Below are 23,084 nucleotides of genomic sequence, written 5' to 3'. Positions count from 1 at the left end.
TGTAAATCTCACTTCATTCGCATTCTTTTGATTTTCACTCTAGTCAAGTAGAAGCATTGTTATCGACAATAACAGGGTGCCCAGCGATATCAAAATTCAAAAATACCGTGTATTCGCGGTTAATTTTTTCAAAACTTCTGTATATTCGTATATAATGATTTCTAAGGCGTTTGTGCGTCATTACGATGTAATCAACATTGAACACAGTCATATTCGACGACGTGTAGAACTAATGAATTTGGGTGGAGTCAAAAATGGAGAAAAATCAGAAAATAAAAGGGATACAATATCGAATTTTCAAACACGCGAAAGTTTTATTTATTTTTATTTCATAGAATTTCAGAATGTAGAACGCCATAATACAGAACAGTCAGAACGAAAGGTAAAGAATAGAAAATCATAATATAGAACCGTCACAATACTGTTGTATTCTTATTCGCTGTGACAATTTTATATTATAGCTCTCTATACTCTACCTTTCTACATGCTGACATTGTTGTTTCGACTTTCTACGTATTTAAAAAATTCTATGAAATTTATTTTCACGTTCATGAAAATACGACATCGTGACTATTTATTTTTAAAAATTCGTTTTTCAGCAAGTGAATGTAGAAACGCGAATTTCAACGCGAATTCCCGATTTCTTTGGGAATTTCAAGTACAACTCCCATATTTTCAAGGGCACTTTGAAATTCCCAGTTGCTGGACACCCTGAATAACGTCAAACAATTGCCATTTTGTTAAACAAAATGTAAATCCAGCCATTTTTAAGATATCGTAGGCATTGCAAAACATGCCACCAAGCGAAATAGTTGACGCTGTCAGTAACAATGCTCCATATTATTGAATTCTAATGAGAAAATACGCAGATGAAGCTCAATACAGATACTTTTGAATAAACAGAAAACCAATCGAATTGAACAACTGGTTTTCGAAATATAAATTTCCAAAATGCAGTATGAACCCAGTTTATCAGCTGTTAGCTCACGTTTTATGATGGGCTAATATTACCCAAGTTGTTCCTAATGGTTATAAGGAAAAATTCTATGGTTAATATCAAAAAGACTTTGTAAATTTTCTTTGTTTTTATTGGAGTGACAATTTGTAACTTATTACAAGTAGGGTTCAGGAAATTCAAACGTTACGTCACGACCCGTAAGTTTCTTGTAGACCGAAGCAAAAGTATCCACCTGTGAATTTTAATTGATAAGAAAAAGAGTAAGTAAAAATCTATATTACAGATTAGTTTATAAAAGTAAATAAATTAAGTCAGCAAGTTATTCTAGTTGAAATCATAAACTCGAGACCATTTGGGAAAAATTGTTAAAAATTTACGTAATCAGTTAAAATGAGATTCTCAAATTTCAATACCTTATGCTCAATATTTGTCTGTTCATTCTTGTCTAGATGAACTTTGATGAGCTGCGAGCCATCCAGCTTGACGCGAATACGTTTGCCTACAATTTCAGCAGGGAACACCAAATCCTCCAAGAGAGAGTCATAAACTGCCGTAAGAGTTCGGCTAAGACAAACAAACGGTAAATTATGAAGAATGGTGAAAAGAGATTGAAAGATAAGACATTTAACAGCCATGGTGAAGTTGTGCTAGAATTGCAAGTGTTCTTATTGACAATTACAAGTGGCCAAATAGTCATGCTAGATATACCTTCTAGGACGCTTCTGCTTGTTCTTGGTACGAGTCTTTCTTGTTGGTTTGGGAAGGATCTTCCTCTCGCCAACAAACATGACATGCTTTCCAGAAAACTTCTTTTCCAATTCGCGTACTAGACGTGTCTGTATCTTTTGGAAAGCCTTCAACTTCGGCATCGGTACATAGATAATGATTGACTGTAAAACGAACAGAAATTGCCAATTTTATGACAGCTGTAACACTTCTGATATGCAGAATAATCTGACCACATTATAAATCTAAGATATGGATACAAATAGGGCTCATCATAAATCAACATTAACTGTACCTTCTTGTTGTTAGTTTCTATTTCCCTTGCCTTGGTGATGTAAAGTTCGCGCAGTTGGGACTTAAGGTCACTATTCATCTCCAGCTCAAAAAGGGCTTGTGAGATGCTAGTTTCGAACGGGTCAGCCTCAGCGCCCCCGCTCTTCATTATTTTGGCGCTAGCCGTAAACATCTGAAAACAAGATATGACAGAAATGAGCTCAAATTGTTTGACCGTAATCAAATAACTCTGTAATAATTTGACTCATTTTTCCTACAACTCTATTAGTAGTCAGATACTCGACTTGAGAGTAATCTATTAGATAAAACATACATAGATGCAGTATCTACATACAGAGGTTACTTCAAGTTATAAGTTAACTTTGTTGTCATGTAGACAGACTGAAATTTGAAACCAGAGCTTATTAATACATTTAAAATTCAAGCCTATAGAGCATAGTCAATGTTACTGGAATTTGGTTCTGTTGTTTATTTGAGGAGATCTAAACCGAAGTGTCAAGTGAGGGAGATTCTGCTCCACGTTAATATTTACGGGATCCGTTCAGGTTAGAAAATTGTTTACGATATTTACGAGAGATTGATGGTAAATATAGAGCTATTGTAACCAGTCTACAGGAATCTGCTGATGGAATATCAACTTTTGACCGAATGGAAACGATAAAACATAATACAATAGAACATGTTGCAACTAGTTGTACCCGGGAGATTCACACATTTTGGAAATATTTTAGCGGACGGAATCCGTCTGTATCACTTCACGGTCGAGGCATCCGTCATAAATAAGACACTGTTAGAGTAAAGTTAACGTCAGTCAACGTTGAACAAGTCACATTTTTAAATTTCCTAAATATCACCTTATAATAACCTAAAGTCACAATTAAACACTCTTCGTACCTTGCTGTGCTCGCAGTTCGCGTGAAAGAGACCAGCACGAACCTAAAGTTGATCATTTGTGATGTTTATTTTTTGGATCTAGTCACCACTGCACTTTCCTCGGGTTTTCAATTCTGGGTGTGTTCTTAAATTTGGCACCAGTATACTGTACCTCAAAATTCCCTAGCAGTGAAACAGAACTATCCAATTCGATAGTGCAACAACGATGCAGATAGTGATGAGAGACCGAAGTGAGGATTTCAGATGAGTCTTAAGGTGGCATTTCATGTGCAGAAAAAGGCGGCAGCAGTTTAGTAACTTACTAGATGTTGATAACATCTGTCTAGTGATTTGACGCAGCAGCAGCACTGTTCATAAAGGGTATGTTCCGATATACACTGCGAGCACTGTAAGGTGTGTCGTCAATTTAGTATACTGCGAAGCCGTTCCTGTATAGTTAGCTATACTGGTTACTGCTTAAAACGGAACGCAGTACAGTATACTGTGATCGACATTTTTTGGCGTTACTTTCATTTCATACATAATATTTGTTTCACATTGCAATAAACATAATTTATTCAAATTTTCCATTTTTGTTTTTAACGGCCGATATTTTTAAATGACAATATTCAATAATAATAATTATCAATAGTGGAAGCTGTTAAATTTCTGAACGCTGTTGATCACGTGATCAAAGCACTGAGAGCACCTTACCTCGAAAGCACCAGTGTTCACAGTAGAAAAATGGCGACGATTTATGACGTCATATATTTCCCTAGGATACTGCGACTGTATACTGTCCGTCTATAACGGAACGAATTTCTCCCCAGTAAGAGCACTGAACAGTGCTCGCAGTGTATATCGGAACATACCCAAAATGTCTTGTGTTTACTGCTCTTGCATGGTCACACATACACTTTAAGTGGGGGTTTTAAGACGTGTTGACACAGTGCTAGAAATCGGACCGATTTCTCGGACCGAGAAAAAGTTACCAGAACTCATATCGTGTATACAGCAAACTCGGACATAAATCGTGGATCGATAACGCGGATGAAAAAATGGATCGCGTCCCATTATTCCGTACTAGCTGCGGCATTCACTCCTGTTCTAATTCAGGCAGTCAATTGCAGATGATTGCAAAGTTTGCATCACGGATGTGTGCATTTCAAAGGTAAATATCGAATATAAAAGTGAAAACATATCAACTATTAAAGCAATAGCAGGCACTTTTTAAAATTTTTTTTCTTATCCGTCATTTCATATGATACAGTATCTGGATCCACATGAAAATTCCAAAAATAAATAGAAATAATAGAAATGCATTAACCAATATATAGGAATGGGAAATTACAATATTAAACAGAAAACGTTCGAGTTACCTTTTCGAGCACAATAGAGGTTATGATTCAATCGCTTTATCTATTTAGGATCCTGCACTGTTGGTAGCATGTAAATAATTACCATTCAACTTCACGTTTTCGCCCGCAGCGCTGTCTGGTTTCCTCCGAGCGCAAAATGATGTTGAAATTTAAGTTACTAAACCTGTATCCGAGAACTCGGACTGATTTCTAGCATCGTGTCAACACGTCTTTAAAGCAGAGAGAAACCTATGTTCAAGTCTGTTTTGGATAAAGTAAGTACTTGAATGACAAAAATTTATTTCGAGTTGGTAAGTCTGCAACTGTGTTGGGTTCAAAATGAGAACTGTGTGGCACTTGAAGGTTAAAAAGCCTTGTAGCCATCAAACGGAGTAACGAGAAGAACTTAAGAGTTGTCGGTTAGTGTTTATAACCTTAGTAATACAATATATGAAGCAATATAATGCAATGTTCTCCGTAATTTTATTCATTGATTGAATCACCTATCTATTTTATATTTTCTATTTTTTGAATAGCTTGTTATCAACATATCTCTTATCTGTAATTCGAAACGCATTTTGTTTGGTGCAAACCCTGGTGATACTTCAACATGGATTATATTTTCATATCAATAATTGTTCAACTAATAAATATGTACCAAACTTGGTTACGGCAAAATGCCGACCGAAGAAAAAAACAAAGAACAAAGAACTAGTTCATACCACGCGAGATTTCAATACCTATATCTGTCATGTCAGTACGGTTGGCACTACTTCTCGCCGAAAATTGAGCTTAAAGTCGGATTCAGAAAATCTTTAAGTGGGAGGAGGCGCTTAAAGTTCACATAAGCTCGGTTACACATCAACTTTAATGGAGGTGCACCTTAAGCCCCCACACACGGACTTATGGACGGAGCGCAAGCTAGGCTTGTCGGCGAGGGGCATGAATCTTGGGGAGAGTACATGTGGTAGCACGTCGGCCATATTGATGAACTAAATTTTCAGGCGCCACGTTTGCACGATTCACTTTAGGCAGTATTAGTTTTGTGGACAAGGGATCGACTGTGTAATTTCACTTTTCACATTTCTCACCATCTGAACATTCTGATTGGTTCCCAAAGTTTATTCAACCAATCAAAATGCTTGGATGGAGGGAAATGTGAAAAGTGAAATTACACAATCGATCCCCAGACCGTTCCCATTAACTATTTTCTTGAACTGTATAGGCATGTACGAACACAGCTTCAATTCTTTTTGTGTAAGAAACCATGCAGGTAAGTACACAATGAGGTATGTTGTATATTATTCTCACTCACTATTTAATTAAAAATATCGCTGTGGAAAATTATTGGCTACCTTCTGACCTAACCTATACAATAACAACGATCCGTCAAAGTGCAAGCCGTAAACGCTTATATATATCCGTGGTATTCATATGTATATCTATTGAGCTGTATATGTATATCAATATCTATTTAGCTCATCAATGTGGCTGACGGCGCTGATTCCCCTTCCGTCTTTTGCTTCAGCCCGCTGGATGAGGCTCCGTCCATAAGTCCATGCCCTCACTTAAAGCCACGGTCTTATAGACAGGTCTAGGCACTCCGGCTGTAAAACCGTGCTCGAAAATGAAGCCGATGTTGTAAATTTTCGCCGCTAGCGCTAGTGAGGGAGAAGCCTACTTAGGTCGTGTTCGTAAATTGACTGCCAGTACTGAAAATTCCCTAGGACAGAGACAGAGCTGTCCATGAACTCGGCAGCGCAAATGAGATAAAAGATTGCTGACGGTACTGTCGGTCAATTTTCGAACACGGCCTTAGTACGCATAAACCGGCCTCGGAGATTGCAGCGCTCCGGTCTGTGGTGCACAAATTGAGAAACACAGGCTTCAAGACTGTCACGCTGCGTTGTATAGGAAGGGGCTTGGAGTGCCAAGGCCTGTCTATAAGACCGTGCTTAAAGCGTATATGTAGACTAGGCAATATAGGGCACAACCACGGAGTAGTAGGAAGGAGACAACACTCGAGCAGCACTTGGCTCAAAAGCTGGCCCAGTTTTTGGGGCAACGTAAGAAGAATTGTCAAGGTGCGATTTAAGCGCCTCTTCCGGTGTAAGCCCGTATAGCGCACTCACCCCCTTCCCCATATGATCTTACGATTCGCCGTTTGCAAATCTTTTCCTCGGATTTAATGTCGGTTGAGATTAGAAAAGCAATCACTCGGTTGTTACTATTTTTTAATCACTTCAGATGCGTATTTTACGAATTTACGGAGTATGTTTATAAAACAGAGGCTTATAGGTTACGATTGCCGGCCTTTTTTTTCACATTTTATAGCGAAAATTTCATTTTTTTCCGTAAGAGGCGCTCAAATCGCATTTAGACAATTCCTCTTACGTTACCTCAAAACCGGGGACAAGTTTTATCGCAGAGTGTTGTCTCCTTCCTACCACTCCGTGGGCACAACTTATCTATGGGTGCGTTCCGAAACTAGCTGGCAACGCTGAAAACTCTCTAGAATAGAGGCAAAGCTACCAAAGTACTCGGCAGCGCAAAAGAGATAAAAGATTGTTGACAATACTGGGAGCTAATGTGGACCGCACCCTATATTTTGGCCTTCATGGACAGTCCTGCCAGCCAATAACAGAGTGCTCCGATGATTCCGATCGAAGGTACCAGTTCTGACAATTTTCGGCACGCTTACGTCGTACGCCATTTTTTGTGTATAGTAATGCTGTCATTTGATCAATATTATTTTCGACAAATCGCATCAATAATTTCTTACGAAATTCGAGAATAGTATAGGAGGTGAATTCCCTGTCATAATGGATGAGGACCAACGCACTGTTTGGTGCGGTAATTTAAGCGATAAAGTTACCGAAGACATACTTTACGAGTTGTTCCTGCAAGTAAGAGATGGCAACCTTTCCTGTATAACCAAAGTGGCACAGTTTCATGAGTAGTATAACAATTCATCCACCTTTCGCAGCATTTTGCGCGCCTGACGCATAAATTATTCTCATTATTTTCAGGGTGGGCCAGTTCAGAGGGTTTCGATACCTAAGGACAAAGACGGAAAACAACGAACCTACGGTTTTATCACATTTAAACATGCTGTTTCTGTACCATATGTACTTGACCTATTTGAAGGTACAGCTCTGTTCGACAGAACACTGAGTATGAAAACTCGAAACAATATAGAAATACCGGTACAATTACACCCTAACAGCGGATTGAGGAAACAGGAAGTCAGCCAAGACTTGCACAATGTGCTTCAATTGCAGAACAAAATGATAATTGGTAACTTGATGCACGGACTGTGCGTTGGGCCAGAAATGCTCATGTATCAGAGTCAATTAAATCCTTGGGCATATCCAGAAAATCGATCCCAACAGACGTTGCATCCTTATCAGCAGTGCGAACGCAGTAGAGAACATAATGGTTACAAAGTTAGACATGATCGCAGGGAAAGACATTCGTCACATCGGTCCAATGATTACTCGCGAAATTCTGATCACAGAAATAGTAGACGGCACTATCGGAAATAATAACAAACTCTCGGTCCAAATGTGTGATCAAAATCTACAGATATATCTATGCTTAGTTTTGTAATGTATGTATTTTAAAAAGAATGGCATTCATGATATGAGTGCTACAAATACAATTTCTCGATTTTTAATAATAGAAAGCCATATCTTGTTCAGAGTAGACATCAAACATCTTGGGAGAAATTCAGCAGAAAAAGGCAGTTGGGTTCATTGAGCAGATCTTTAATTTTAATTTTGTTTTTGTAATAATAAATATACATGCAGATAGATTTAAATTTTGGGCCTAGCAATGTCGCAGCAGTTTTTGGTGTTCATGATCTCTGCATTAGATATTCACATTTAGTACATCCATGTATCAAGGTAATTGAACAATAATTTAAGAATATTTAAAGTCATTCGCTTTCTCAGCAAGATTGATGCACGTACCCAGATTGTTTATACATGTATTCTAGGATTTCAAAAGATTATCGTATAAATAATCTACAATTATTTTGAATTTTGAAAAAGATCAAGTTGTGACGAATGATACGTTAATGTATCTCAGGTGTGATCTGTTTTCTGATGAAATTGAAATATTTCTAAAAAGCCACACAGGAGTGAAATGTTTAAAATGAAATTTCATTTTTTAGAATAATTGGTAAAACAAAATTTTCCTTATAGTAATTTGCACTACCACATTTTATCAGGTTCATTTGGGCTCCTCACAGTGTGCATTGACTGAAGACATGATTTATTAAAAAGTAAGACACGTGTGCTAACTGCACAGATAAATGGCTAAAGACCTCACGTGATAAACATTAATTAATGTATGAATATGACTGAGTGCTTCAATCCCAACACTTTCAGTTCATTTTCTCGGACAGACGCGACATGTAAACGAATTGTCATATTGTTAATATTTCAGGGACTTACCAACGTTTGACGCTATATTAGACTAAGAGCTGGGGACCATTTTACTTACGTCACTTCATAAATAATATTTCCGTCTTACCATACTCTTTTAATATCACTGATAATTCATTCGAAAATCTGCCTGGCCTCCAGTACTGGAGTGCGCGACGGGATGGGCACAGAGAATTAAACAAAATCAATTGAAAAACAGCATTTTATAAGCGCTAGTTTTTGGTGTGGCAGCAGGGGATGATTTTCTAATTGTAAGTTGAATAGTAAAAATAGCAAACCGTTTCGGTACTGACAAAATGGTGGCAGACAGGAATAAAGATACGCGAAAATGTGTCCAACTTACATGATACCACAAGGGCTGAAATAAAAATTAATATTTATAGAAAGTCATCCAAATTCTATGTCGAAACGGGTAGACCAAAATCTTATCCCGAACACCCTGCCAGACGACGATGAAGAGCAGTAAATCCGTGCAAATTTATTCCAAGAGCTAGAACAGATAAAATAGGTTCATAATGCAACCTTCTACAGAATTGATCTTTTCTTGTTGGAAAATGTTCAGGGGTATCCCGTGAATATGAATTCAAGTTCGAATGACTGGGGAGAGCTTCCTTCCAGGATGGCGCAAAGTATCTCGACCATGTACTTTTTGGTCCTTGAAATGCGGGAAATGTGGAAATAATAATGCATGTCAAAAAAATACGTTTTTCGACGATTTTCATGATATAAGTAAGTTTCCTGAGTTTCACTACGAAAGAGTTTTGCATCGGCGAAATTCGAACCCTTTCCGTTCATTTGTTTACTTGATATAGGAAAAAACGGGGTGCTACATAACCTTCAAAATTCAGTGTTGCGTAGTGGGTGGTATCAATCTCTGGTGGTATTCTCGTTAGATTCTACGGTCATGGGTTATGTTATGTTAATTGAGATTGAGTTTGTATCGCGCTTGGCCGACTATGATGCTGTAGGTTTCTGTGTTGCCAACATAATTGTCTAGTGTAAAAAATTAGCCGTCTCAGGTGCATTGTCCTCAAGTGTACTCTGGGCACATTTTTGTAACCAGCACTCTGCGGGTAAGTGAGCCTGGGGCCGTGATAAGCCATGTTGGCGATTCGGTAGCGTTTTTATCGATAGAGGTAGTTTATTTATAGTAATACCCAGGTAGCATTCTGTCGCAAGTTCGTGATTTGACCGTCACATGTGCGCATGCATGACCCTGCCGGCACGCAACTACCTGTCTGTTTCCGCATTGTAAAAAGACCACGTATGCTACCTTCTAGCAGGTGCCTGCCGCAGAAAATGCATGATTCATACATGCTTCGCCAGGATCGGCTTTGTGGAAGGTATGAAATAATATGTGGAAAAAATATCCAAATTACACAGATGATATGAAGGAATTCGACAATATAAGACTATGGATAGTACGGTAAAAAATTTCCGTAAATCACAAATCGAAATAAATACATATGTTCTTATAAAGTGCGTGGAAAGAATAATACAGTCAGAAAAATATATAATAGAGTGCGTTCCGAAACTAGCCGGCTGCGTTAAGAAATCCCTAGGACAGAGTCAGAGCTACTCACGAACTCGGCAGCGCAAAAGAGATAAAAGGTGCGTAACAGCACTGGGAGCTAATTTCGGAAGTCTTCGATCAGTAACCGATCTTTCCTACACTGAGGTTCCTAGTTATTAGAGTAACTAGAGCAACTACCAGCCATCCTGGTCACTATATTTTTCGCACCAACAAGAAATATTTCTTGAAGTTGACACTCTATAATAGGACGTAGCTTAATGGCTTCGATATTCGCAAGTTCGCTTAGCAGCCGATCGCGGCTCTGTTTTAAATCGATTGACAGAAGCAGGGAGACATCGGTCCAGCAGCCATATTAAACTTTCTACGATCAGTTTCTGTTCTATGCTTCCCTTCCTCGTAAAAGGAGCAATGGATTCGCCGTTTTGCAATCGATTTCCTTGCTATTGGTGTTAAAATATGATACGTTCACAAACTCATAGCGCTGTTTAACTGCCGCTAACACCATAATCACCTGTAACAACGGGAATGTAAAATTCGGCTCGAAGATCGACTCACTAACGGTTTACCCTGTTTATTTTATCACCCTTAAGTACCACGTGTTTCCCTAGTTTCTGTCACAATTTAGAAGCTTGAAGTGAACTTTTCGTAATAGTTGGTCCCTTTTTATCGGCATCAGCGGCACCTCTTAGCGATTATTATCCATCAAAGAGTGCCCTCGTCGTTCGTTCGACAACAGCGATCACAAAGAAATTTCATTCGGCAGGATCGGACATGAGAACGATATTGATTCTTTGTCTGTAACGAAGAAAGAGGAATGCGAGAATCCCGATGTCGGACTTCGTGGAAGGTTGGACTTTAGGTCACACTCTGGGGGAGGGGGCCTACGGCGAGTGAGTATTCATAATTATTTTTCCTCGTTAATCACTGCTTACGCTTTTATTTTCACTCTCTGTTACATCCCGCCTCTTTCATCTGTTAGAAATCACATTGCGTTTAGCGTTTGAAACAGATCTCACATATTTAAAGGATGAATCGGGCATCATTGTAATTAAAACCGAGACGGGAGACAAAACCATTCTAAACATCTCCAGTATTATTTGGCCCATGATGATAAACACGGATAAAACATCATCCCTACAACCTGATAGAAATGATTTGAGTACATTCAAGTACCACAAGCCAAGATATACCAACGATTCGAGGAAAAGTTTTATAATTATCACATTTGAAGTGATCAATCTCTGATATTTTTCTGAAACTTAGATCAATTGAACTCGAACGAAATCGATTGAAGTCATCTGAAATTGACTTAAATGATTGAATTTGATAAGAAAATCTCTTAAGAATTACCATGAAACCACTTTAAAATTTGCTAAAATCATATGAAATCATATAAAAAAAAATGACTTCGATATTGCATCAAGATCCTTCAAAACTATATGAATATTTCTTAAAATTGCTTTCAAATGATTCGATTCACACCCAGATCTTCGTCATCACAATACGCACGAGGCCTGCACTCGCAATAATGACTTACTGGAATGTATGGAATCTTTTTAAGAGTTTTATACAGTGTGGTGTTTTAATCATTCCATGTGAATATCTGAGAAATGCAAACAGATGTTTTATTTAAAAGTTTGAGTGCTACAAGAGGGAAAAATGATGTTGATATGAATCGAGTTTTGGATTGTGTTTTTTTGTTGAGATTTTGTAAGTAACATCTAATTTTAAATAGAGAGTTTGTATTTTGGATATGAGCAACTAATATCGAGATCAAAGACAAGTTTAAGGTCACAGATGTTTTTTCTCTCTTTCTTTACTTCAGCCTCACATATTCATTGTCTCCCACCATTGCTGATAAGTTTCTTTACGGACACAAAATTGGTATGTTCGTAACGATGCAACTAATAATTCTTTATAATTATGAAATGGATCGTAAATTATGATTGCAAACTTTTTAAGGTAAGCAATAATTAAAATAGAATACATTGGAAAAGAAATTTCCATGAAAAAAAAATCATATTTTTTTGAATAAAGTATTTTTTTCGTATCTCTATTTGTATCGTAGCTACGATACTAAAGAGTAAAATTATTTTCATAATTTACAAATATTTGAATATACGTATGTTTCCAATATCTGAACAAACAATTTGGGTAGCAACTTTGTTTTGAATCAAAATTAAAATACCAGTTGATATACAAAAATCACCAATTCTTGGAGAAACCATTGAATCTCGATTTGGAGTACGAATAGAAAATTTAATTACCAGTGTTTGAAATTAATCCTCGAATTAATCCGTCTGTGGAAATTCATTTTATTTACATGTAACACCTACGTTAACCTAAATCTAAAAGCATTAGATATGAAAATAACGAATGAAAAATTGTATTTTTGCAAATGCAGGGTGGAGGGAAAATGTAAAAAGATTAGAGAAAAGAGGGTCACAATATTAAATATTCATAAAACCAAAAGTCCATTTTATAGAAATTTAAAATTTAGAATATCAAAGTATAGAAAAGTCAAAATGTAGACAGGTAATGTACATAAAAAACCAAAATATGGAATCGTTAGAATTCTGATACATTCATTCCCAGCCGTCATAAAATTGATTCAAAATGAAATATAATGGACATGTAAAAAAGTTATTTAAAAAATCGATGATGTGAAATTGTACGAAATCTCATCAAATCCCGTATTCACAACGAAATTATTTTGAAATCAACATGGAACCCCGTAAATTATGAAGTTGAAGTTCGTAAATTTATTGTAACGATGCGTGTTTATGAAAAATCGTTACTTGACACCTTCAGGATTGCCTGAAATTCAGTAAAGCACAATAAACAAAATGCATTAATATTTTAAAAAACCAGCACATTGAAAGTCATTCTAAAATTGAACAACAATGAAATCTCCTGATGTTTCGTTACAGTAACATTACAAACTTCAGCTTCTTTATGAATTCATCTGAAATCAATTCAAAATGGAAGATTTCTGAATTGTTTTTTACACAATTCGCGGAAATCGTGTTTGCAAGCAAAATAAGCACAAAACATTAGAATTGAATGAAAAAACACGGGAGTTTACTCATTTGAACATTCCAATTATAAGAATCCTTTTTCATATTGTTGATATCTTGACTTGTGTAAATCAAAATCCATTAGATTCATTTTTATTACATAGTACAGAGCTTGTTTAATTCGTATGTACCATAATTTGGTAAATTGCAATGCTGGAAATATTTTTAAATGGGTCGTCCTCTCTTAACTTTTGATTTGTAATCTACATCAGTTATTTGCGCCGCCAGAATCGATTTATAAGGTATTATACTCATGATTCACACTTTCCACATATTCTCAATTTTCTGTTACACGTCATGTGACCATTATAAATTTTTCGGTGAATCGTATCTCTCAACAGTTTCCTCTGAGTCGTTGGGAATTCCAGAGTGCAGAGTTCAAATGGACTCAAATAAACGTTTCATGATATTCTTTCTTGCTTTCATTTTACTCAAGATATAAAATATTTTTTAAGTTTTGTATGCCACTCGATTGTATTGTGCTAAAAATGAAGTCAACTTGAGGTTCTGTCCTTTAGGTAAAAATTATTTGTTTAGAATCGATTTGATTAGATTTATAATTTGATTAGAATAGATTCTTCCAAATTGTTGATTTCCTTCTGAATATCTAAAAAATTATTCTTTATATGCCTGGATTACAAAAGATTCTGATTCATTTATTTTAAAGTCGGCATTATGAATATTAAAATTGGCATATCAAGATCGTGATAAAAAATTAACAATTATTCCCAGTTTGTACTTAAATTTTTTTTTTTTTTTTTCAATTTTTTTTTCTCGATACGGCCTCAAAACATGAACATATTTGGTACAATTTTTATATGAAACCTGTAACAAATTCAGAAATTTTCGTGGCAAAATCCAAATTTTAAAGTGTATATAGCCAATGAACACAGCATCGCGCTTATTTTATTCTAGAAAAAGCACAAAATTTCAACCGCGCGATGATGTTACTTTCTTTACAGATAATTTTATACGGTAATGAAATTCAACCCAGTTAATAACTAAGAGCGAAACGACACCAGTGAGAAAGAAACTCATACAATGAACTATGTCGTCTTGAAAACATCTTTTGTCTTGAAAATGAAAGAAAACTCATTCACAATGTAGAATCAAAAGTTGTTCAATTATATTTGCATCAAAATGTGTGGAACGAGATTCAAGAACCCATTTCAGTTCATTGGGTGTTTAAAATACCACGTAACTTGATCTTTTTTCACTAAACGATTCTGCAGATTATTAAAGTTGTTTTGTACGGTATTGCGATGGTTTCTCGTAATGTCGTTTGGAAAATATTTCACGTTCAAAGTTTTTACTTTCCGATCTTTGTAGGGTAAAACTGGTGATCAACAGAGCGTCGGGAGAAGCTGTAGCGATGAAAATGATCGACTTAGAAAAGCACCCAGATGCTCGGCAGAATGTTCGCAAGGAAACTACCATCCATCGAATGTTATCAAATCCGCATATTATTCATTACTTTGGACAACGTAGCGAGCCTGCAATGGAATATATATTCTTAGAATACGCAGCTGGAGGAGAACTATTTGACCGCATCGGTAATACATTATATCTGTTACTTACATGCAAAACTCTTCAAACTGCTTTTTATAGCTAATTTACTGTAAAATGAGAACTTCATTTTGTTTTTATAAAGTTGATGATTGTAAGTAAGTTTTTGTAAAGTTGATGATTTCAGGAAAGAACTTGAAAATTGTAAAGAAATCTAGGGTAATATCATTAGACTTTGGGAAACATATTCGTGCAAGTCAAAAATTAGTGCAATGAAGTTTTGAAATCAAGGAATAGAATTTTTCAACACTCAACACAGCACAGCGATTCACCATTTTAAATTCTAGTCATGAAACATACAAAGGAAACATATATTCGAAAAAACTAATGCAAAAAGTTTTTCTTGAACTCTGTGACAATGGATATAGAAAAGTATGAAGCTGAACTTGGTAACTTTAATTCAAAACATTGGGACAAAACATCATTCTTTCGCGATTTTATAGTGACTGTAAATTAGTTAAGTTTTCAAAATATGAATACGTGTTGTCTTATTATGATTTTCTAGATTTCAAACATTCCTGCAATTGTGAAATAACGATTTTCCGAAACGTTAGACATTACAATAATGTTACTAACTTCAGCTTCATGTTTCAGTCTCGTTATTTTCACATAAACTTTCTTTGTCTATTTGTAATTTTGTTGATATAGAACCGGACATAGGAATGCCTATATGGGAAGCTCAGAAGTACTTCAAACAATTAATATCTGCAGTTGAATACCTGCACAGCAGAGGTGTGGCGCATAGAGACCTGAAACCAGAGAACTTGCTTCTCGATGATAATGACAATTTGAAAGTAACCGATTTTGGTATGGCAACGGTGTATAGATTGAATGGCAGAGAACGCTGCTTGGACAAGAGATGCGGAACTTTGCCGTACATGGCTCCTGAAGTACTAGATCGGCCGTATCATGCAGAACCCGCGGATATCTGGTCTTGCGGAATTATCCTTGTCGCCATGTTGGCCGGAGGTAAATTTACCAATTATGAAAAATGCACTTGATAGTTTGGAGAGGAAAAAAATTTTTTAAACCATACCCTCACCGGTTTTCTCTTATCATTCATATTTCTAATGCTTAACTTACACTCCTTAGTTTCTAAATCGTCCGTATATGAAATATAGAACTGCCATGGGATCAGCCCTTGGCAGAGTGTCCTGAATATATAGCGTGGAAGGAGGGAAAACTTACGCTCACGCCTTGGAGTAAACTGGACAATACTTCACTTTCGCTAGCCAAAAAAGTTCTCAATCATTTACCGTCGACAAGGTTTACTTTGAAACAAATCAAGGAACATCATTGGATGCTTGCTAAATACCACGAAGGTGAGAAAGACTGTAATTCATTAGTTGTTCGAGTTGTAAAAGTTTATTTTTAAGTGAATTGAATACAATATTACTTGTATGACTTTACATTGACTGGATTTGAAGAAAGCAGCAGGAAAACTAATCCGGTGTTTCCTCAGTCAGGTACTGAGTGACTCTGAGTAAATAGTCTATACTCAAAGCAACTCGGTACCCAACTATGTGAACACTTTATACTTCGGCCTATAGAGCTACTCATTGTTAATTGTTGACTGTTGTGCACAAAGTAAGTAACTCACAATGTCTGGAATCAACTATTTATTTAATTTAGACTTATTAATATTTTTAAACATTATTAACTGATCGAAGACACCTGTGCAATGACTCTGACTGTTATATTTTTAGCTGGCATGAATCATCGTTTGTTTTTTCAGTGAGTTGCGATACCATGAAGGAAGATTTCAAATAGCTATTGCCTTTTCTTTGGTGATACAGCTGTATGATTTCAATTAAAGATCATAAAGCTAGATTACCAAAGCAAAGAACATCGGCTTACTCAACCAATTCTTTGGATTATCCGCCATCACGTTGATCTGCACAGTTCAGAAGAAGAAAATCGAATTTCTGTTGTCCTGTCTTTGGTTATCTAGCTGTATGACTTTTCTACTTCATAAAGCTAGAATACCGAAGTCAGGACGACAGCTAAGATCGTCTAATTGTCCTCCTTGCAAATCCAGAGCTAAACACTCTGACTAATTCGCTAAATCATCGATACAGAGATTAAATTACCATCATTTTGATTGTTAATAAATTGATAATAATTTGAGCATGACACAATTCAAAAGAATTTACATATCGATTGTGGGATTGCAGATGGGAAATTGGTGGGAAGTGACGTGGTGGATGGAAATATACCAAAGCGACGGTGTTCAGCGAATGGCAACGATGTGTCTAGATTCTGTTTGTCGCAACCTGAGATGCCCGGTATTGAAATAAACAAGATGGACTGTATGAACTTTGAACAAAGGCCAGGATTTTCTTTTTCCCAGCCTACAGACGTAGAGGATTTATTGCTATGCACGCCATTACAAACCACTCAACATACGCAGAGCGCAAGTCAGGTGAGAAAGTCGACAAAATGTTTCATTTTTAAAGTTATAGAAAAACTATAATTTCTGAAAACCATCCTTGAATTAATTGAAATTTTTTATTATCTGACAGAACACCTTTCAAAAATTAGCACGCCGTATGACTAGATTTTTCGTAAAAATGGACGGTGACAACTTTGCAAAGAAGCTGTTATCTGTTTTGGAAAATGAGGGATACACGTGTCGAGTCAGCGAAGTTGGTGTTGTAAGTTATTGCACTACTCTAAATAAACCTTTTGGTAACTTGAGTCAAGTTTGAGATAAAAGTTAAAAGTTACACTGATCATAGATTACCTACAAATTCTAACAAATCGCATCACAAGAAATTTTTTTCATCAAAATAATTGAAATTCTGCTAATATCTTCTTTCAGATCACAGTTGCAACTGTTGATAGACGGAAAATGCCTCTTGTTTTCAAAGCAAATATCGTTGATATGGATGGGAAAATACTCGTAGACTTTAGATTGTCCAAAGGATGCGGTATCGAGTTCAAGCGAAGATTTGTTAAGATCAAAACTGATCTTGGAGACTTTGTTTCCAAAAGTACGGTTTCGTGGCCCATTGCTATTGCGAATCACGACATTGTGTCACAATCATGCTAGATTGACAAAGTAATTTTATATTAACAATATTCAATAATATACATTCTATTTTTCTACTGAATTTAAAATTTGATCTTTAATATTATACTCTTGATTATTTGGAGCTAGAATTCAACTTGCGTTTGTAACATTGAAAATCTACATAACAGCTGTATGGAATAGCAATGGATTAAAGTTGATTTCTGACGAGGTTTATTGAATAAAAGACGAGACAATCGTTCCTCTTACTGTCTTTATACACTTAACAATAGATATGAAAAATTTGTATTGAACATTTTGATGAATATACTGATGAACAATGATGACTGACGCTGATTGCAAATTTACCTTTCACTTGTTACTTCGATATATTATTATGAATTCAATACTTTGCTCCTTGACACTGAATTTCAGAATAAACGCAAATTACATCACACGTCTATTATATCACAAAATGTATACTTCTCATTAATTTTTAAAATATATTTACCTGAAATAGGAAAATTCGTATTATTTCAACAATTGTTTACCTCCGAAAAGTCCAAAGGAGATTTCAGTACGAAATATTACGCTATATTTGATTACTCTATTAAATCCGTTTAAAGACGAGTGGAACTTAAAATTGTCGACAGATCAATTATTTATCTCTTATTACTTTATTTACATATTTCACTTCACCGACGACGATACAATCATGGTTTATATTTGAATAGGAAATTTTTGTTGAAAACTTGGACGATACCACGCAAATATATTAAACCTCATCAGGTAAATAGTTCACGAATTTAGTCTGTATTCTTAAGATAGCTATTCCAGATTGGTGACAGCAGAATTCATTTGGACAATTAGTTTCAGTACTTTAAAGGTATCCAGATTTATAAAGTTCGCAATTCTATATTAAGAATTTTAAAATCGGATTTATTATTGCGAATTACTTAGTCGTGTGCATGTTCTAGAAAAATTTAATTCCAAATTAGTTGCTTTATCCTTTTGAGAAGGTCTTTCGGATACAGGAGAATCGATCGTTCATAACCGCTGATCTGAGATAGCTGGATTCCGTTAAGTCTATAATTATACCAAAAGAGTAGGCATCGGTTTTTTCCCGGGCCAAGCTTCCTTTGCGTACTTTTTTTTCTTAGGCTCTAATGAATGTGGCTCCGAAGATCCTGATATATCTGGAATGTGGGGCACCTCTGTTTGCATTTGGTGCGGCGCCATTTCTACCTCGGGAGCCGGGTTTGGTAAAGCTATACCAAGGCGAGAAGTCAGTGATGTCAGTGCTGTAGAAAACGGGTTACTAGACATCGACGAATGTGCGTTAGAGAACTGTTCTGGAGGTAAATCATGGTAGAGTTGTGGCATAACAGAACTTGGCTGAAGATGTTTCATCATATTGTGATGATTTTCCTCCGATAATGATATAAGGCCACCCTCCATGCGCATTCGCTAAAAGAAGAAAATATTAACAAATACTAATTAATCTCGACGACAATGAACTGAAAAGGCTGTTTGATTGGTCAATCGACAAAAAGAATAATTGAAAGGGTGAACGATTCCATTAATCGAAGTCTGATTAAATGCGCAGCCCTAATTACTACTATCAAATATTTTATTCTATTAGTTCCATTTATAGTAGGTAAGCATTACAAAATCGAGAACACAACTCGCCAAGAAAAAGTCTGAATTTTTTAAGGAACTTTTTTGTTGAAGCGCAAGGTATCCAGTGCAAGCACTACATTCCTAGTTAGAAAGAGATGGATATTAGCCGCAACTACCTCCATCTCCCTCGCACTTGCACAACGCAATTTCAGCACCATATGCACAGTCCATACTCTGTGTTTACGCTTATATTAACGTGAAGAGAAATTTGGAAGTCTCTCTTCTCCTTTTATCTTTGATTGATCGTTGGGAACTTAGGAAGTGATACCAAGGAGATTGACTTACTTTACTGGGAACAACAGTCGTTTGTACAAGATTCCGAAATCTACCAACAGATGGATCGACATCTTCAGGATTAATAACTTCCTCGTCGTCGTTGAATGTGATGCCCTTCTTTTTTCTCTTTCTCGTCGCTTTATGAACGTCATCATCCGTTATTCCCAACATCGAGATGCGTCTATTATGGGCTGTATTAAATTCCGTCAAATTCTGTAGGAGTAAATTTTGAATTAGAAGCATGCTTAGTTATGACATTCAAAAGTTCAACTGCATTTCACGAACCATATCTTTATATACCGTATCGGTCAAGATTCTGAAATAATTCTATAAATACGTAGAACGATAATTGGTTATGATATAACCAAAGTTCAAAATGCGTTAGTTATACAGCAAAAAAATTTTTCAATAACCTTAAAAAACGTAGAAGTAATACAAACTTCATGTTCACTACTCACTAAAGATTATTATTTGGCATATCTTACATCAAGCTCAGTTTCAGTCTCCGGAAGCCCAAGTAAGCCACCGGCGTCATTATCTTCGGAAGATTTTTCTAGTTCTTCAATTATCGGTCTTGCCCCAGATTGCGGTCTCTCTCGAATAATGTAGTATCTTGTGGATGCGCCAAAATGAAAAGTACTGTCGATTGGTAATTGAGTCGGTTTGTTGGGATCTAGCCGCATATTTCCAATGTAAGTCCCATGTGCTGCAATTGAAAATTGTTAAGGCAAATTAATGAAGTAAAAGCTGAAGGTGGTTGGTTGACCAAAAATATATACTTTTCATTCATTTTATTACGAGATAGTCAGTCGTAATTTCTTTAGATATGCAAACAGAAAATGCTACAATTATAAACGAAAGCTTGGATATCGATGCTTTGTTTCAAATTGCTGCAAATTAATTAAAAGTGTAGTAGGTTCGTTTTCACTCTAGAATGGCTCATTTCACTAGGACATTTTTCTGGGATTTCCACAAACTCATAGAAATACTTTTTTTTAAATCATGTTGGCATCGCTAAACATTTAACTTTACAAAATTGCGCAGATATTAATTGTGATCAAAAAATTACAATATTGAATTGACTACTAAAAAACAATAATCTTCTGAAAGGCCATCATAGAGCGAATTTGAACCTGTTAGATTTTTAACTGTTTCGAAGTTATTTTAAATGAAGCATTGATATTGAAGATTTTATCTGAAATTCCAGGATTTTCAATTTTCGCTTTTTTAAAGAAACCTTTGTAGTTTACGAATATAATAGGTTAATACATTCACCATGCACGACTATCTCATGATAAAATTTAAAACAACTATTGATTTGGACAATGGAACTCCTGAAATTATCAATACATGACATAATTAACACCATATGTGATACTCACTGCTACCAAGATCTACTAGAAACGCTCTGTTCAAATGCTTGTGGTAAACTAATGCTGCATGAACTCGGGAACACGAGGCGTGATCAATGCAGAAGTCGTTCATTTGCTGGTTGCGGCCGAATAAATAGCACTTCTTTTCATCCACCATCAATTTCTGGGAAGAGTTTAATTCATTTATAGAGTGATATACTTCTCAGTGGCTCTAAGAGTCTCAAATGGCGTTATTCGTCAGTGATATAGTGAATATGGTGGCTAAAACCACAAGAGTAGAGAAATCCTGCTGCGAAAAGAACTAATATTTGTATAATAATCAAAGAAAGCTTTTATAAACAAAAAAGTTCTCGAGTTTACCGGTTTCTTTAAAAACGTGAGAATCGACACTTCTTGAGAAGTAAATTACTGAAACACTAAATGCTTCTAGTAGGCGAATAAGGATATTACCTGGATTAATTTATCATCCTTTAATACATCCAAATGCAAACCAACCGGAGGTTTGCCAGCCCTGAAAACATAACCTGTTTACAATGTTTGTCATTCTGGTGTTTTGGGTCGGAAGATGCTTGTTATGAAAAATATTTTAGCTCAAACCATTTGTAATTCGGATACTATTGTATGAATTCCTATAATGTAATAATTTCTCGTAATAACATACCAGCTAGGTACTTCGTAATGATTCGCCATTATCTGTCATTTAGGTTGCGTACTTTTAATAAAACATCTATAACCTCAGTCTTCCTACGAATTTAGTAACCATTCTTAATTTCAAAGGAGATAAAGCGAATTTCTGACAAAAATATTTCGGGAAACAAACAAGGGCTGAGTCGATTACAGATTTTTAAGTCGACATTAAAAATAGCTCGGCAAGAACACGAATTAATAGAAAACAACTAATCAGTAGCTAGCTTCAAAGGGCGAAATACTCGGTAGGTAAGGGTAGAGTCCTTACAAGCTGCAGCGACCACTGAACTCTAGTACTATATAGAGTTGGCCTGCGACCTTCGAATGTGTTAAAAAATTTTATGCCAAAAAATTTCTCCCCAATTGCTTTTAATTGCTCTCTATTCTTTATTATTTGCTCCCATGCAGTTTTCGAGAAAATCCTAAAAAACGTTGCAGGTACCGTGAGTGGGTAACATTTCCAGTAAAGTGGCGCCATATTCAAACAAATATTGGTGCCCAGACGTTCTTTATGCCACCGAAACAGGATAAACCTTATACTGTACATGCTCTAAGGGATGAGCTTTGAGCTGCTCCTTAATTACTCCTATATATTATCTTAATTACTCCTTGTTACTGTATTATTTTGATAAATTGCTTCTGCATTGTTTGCGAATGAATCAGAAACAAATGAAAAGAGGGTTTTCTCAAGGCGAATTATGGCCGAATTACCTTAATATATCTCTTAGACGAATTGAGGTGCGAATAATCTAATAATTTCCCCGCAAACCTCGCAATTTGCTCCTTCATAGTTTTCGTTAAAACTGGAAACACAACGATGCATCTGACTTGTAGGTTATGTGGACGAGCGGTGAATTCGAAATTGTAGCGAAACAAAAAGATGCCGATGCGCTCCAGTAAGACTGGATAAAATTAGTAAAAATTACCAAATATATTACTCAAAAAAGTATCTTTAACTACCGATTCTATAGTATAAAATGCAGAAAATTCTGCTTCAATGCAAAAATAATTCAATCGGTAAGAGTAGTCAGTCAATGATGAAATCTGTCCACACCAAAATAGAATTATACACGGTATATGTATCGTATCAAGTTATTTAATATTCTATAAATACAATTCACACGGAATAAATATTGTATCGCATTATGTAATATTCTAATGAAACAAGTGTGATCATAATAAAAATTAATGTGCTGTTTAGGTGATTATGTACACATCAATTTT

At 35.9% G+C, this 23,084-nt stretch overlaps 4 protein-coding genes and 1 long non-coding RNA gene across 7 annotated transcripts; 2 read left to right on the top strand and 3 right to left on the bottom strand.

The window, feature by feature from the left end:
- Positions 1–1,066: 1,066 nt before the first annotated feature.
- RpS7 (ribosomal protein S7) lies at positions 1,067–3,002 on the bottom strand. The gene is made up of 5 exons (XM_046610296.2): positions 2,873–3,002; positions 1,980–2,150; positions 1,667–1,848; positions 1,372–1,522; positions 1,067–1,190 (listed from the first exon to the last, which is right to left on the bottom strand). The coding sequence occupies exons 2-5, from the start codon at positions 2,148–2,150 to the stop codon at positions 1,113–1,115; spliced, it is 582 nt and encodes a 193-aa protein (XP_046466252.1). The 5' UTR covers positions 2,873–3,002; the 3' UTR covers positions 1,067–1,112.
- Positions 3,003–6,884: 3,882 nt separating this feature from the next.
- LOC124213208 (RNA-binding protein 7) lies at positions 6,885–7,870 on the top strand. Its single transcript, XM_046614257.2, has 2 exons — positions 6,885–7,115; positions 7,239–7,870. Exons 1-2 carry the CDS (start codon positions 7,032–7,034, stop codon positions 7,752–7,754), a joined length of 600 nt encoding a protein of 199 aa, XP_046470213.1. The 5' UTR covers positions 6,885–7,031; the 3' UTR covers positions 7,755–7,870.
- A 752-nt stretch (positions 7,871–8,622) lies between these two features.
- Positions 8,623–9,556, bottom strand: LOC124213210 (uncharacterized). Its single transcript, XR_006881838.2, has 2 exons — positions 9,493–9,556; positions 8,623–9,147 (listed from the first exon to the last, which is right to left on the bottom strand). It is a non-coding gene; the product is annotated as an uncharacterized lncRNA (long non-coding RNA).
- Positions 9,557–10,526: 970 nt separating this feature from the next.
- Positions 10,527–18,188, top strand: grp (serine/threonine-protein kinase grp). The gene is made up of 8 exons (XM_046614246.1): positions 10,527–10,751; positions 10,955–11,081; positions 14,598–14,821; positions 15,483–15,803; positions 15,956–16,156; positions 17,009–17,256; positions 17,357–17,488; positions 17,656–18,188. Exons 2-8 carry the CDS (start codon positions 11,020–11,022, stop codon positions 17,884–17,886), a joined length of 1,419 nt encoding a protein of 472 aa, XP_046470202.1. The 5' UTR covers positions 10,527–10,751; positions 10,955–11,019; the 3' UTR covers positions 17,887–18,188.
- Positions 17,409–22,077, bottom strand: NiPp1 (nuclear inhibitor of protein phosphatase 1). 3 transcript variants are annotated; one of them, XM_046614254.2, is made up of 6 exons: positions 21,835–22,077; positions 21,624–21,684; positions 21,183–21,336; positions 20,286–20,506; positions 19,810–20,013; positions 17,409–19,311 (listed from the first exon to the last, which is right to left on the bottom strand). In XM_046614254.2, the coding sequence occupies exons 1-6, from the start codon at positions 21,861–21,863 to the stop codon at positions 18,937–18,939; spliced, it is 1,044 nt and encodes a 347-aa protein (XP_046470210.1). In that variant the 5' UTR covers positions 21,864–22,077; the 3' UTR covers positions 17,409–18,936. The 3 variants fall into 3 exon arrangements, with proteins under 3 accessions (XP_046470210.1, XP_046470211.1, XP_046470212.1); XM_046614255.2 differs by having other exon boundaries at positions 21,624–21,697; positions 21,835–22,076; XM_046614256.2 differs by lacking the exon at positions 21,624–21,684.
- Between the last annotated feature and the right edge of the window lie 1,007 nt (positions 22,078–23,084).

This window comes from Neodiprion pinetum, chromosome 2, assembly GCF_021155775.2.
Source record: "Neodiprion pinetum isolate iyNeoPine1 chromosome 2, iyNeoPine1.2, whole genome shotgun sequence".
NCBI lineage: Eukaryota > Metazoa > Arthropoda > Insecta > Hymenoptera > Diprionidae > Neodiprion > Neodiprion pinetum.
Note: the sequence above shows the minus strand (reverse complement) of the source record. Positions and strands in the feature narration are given on the sequence as shown.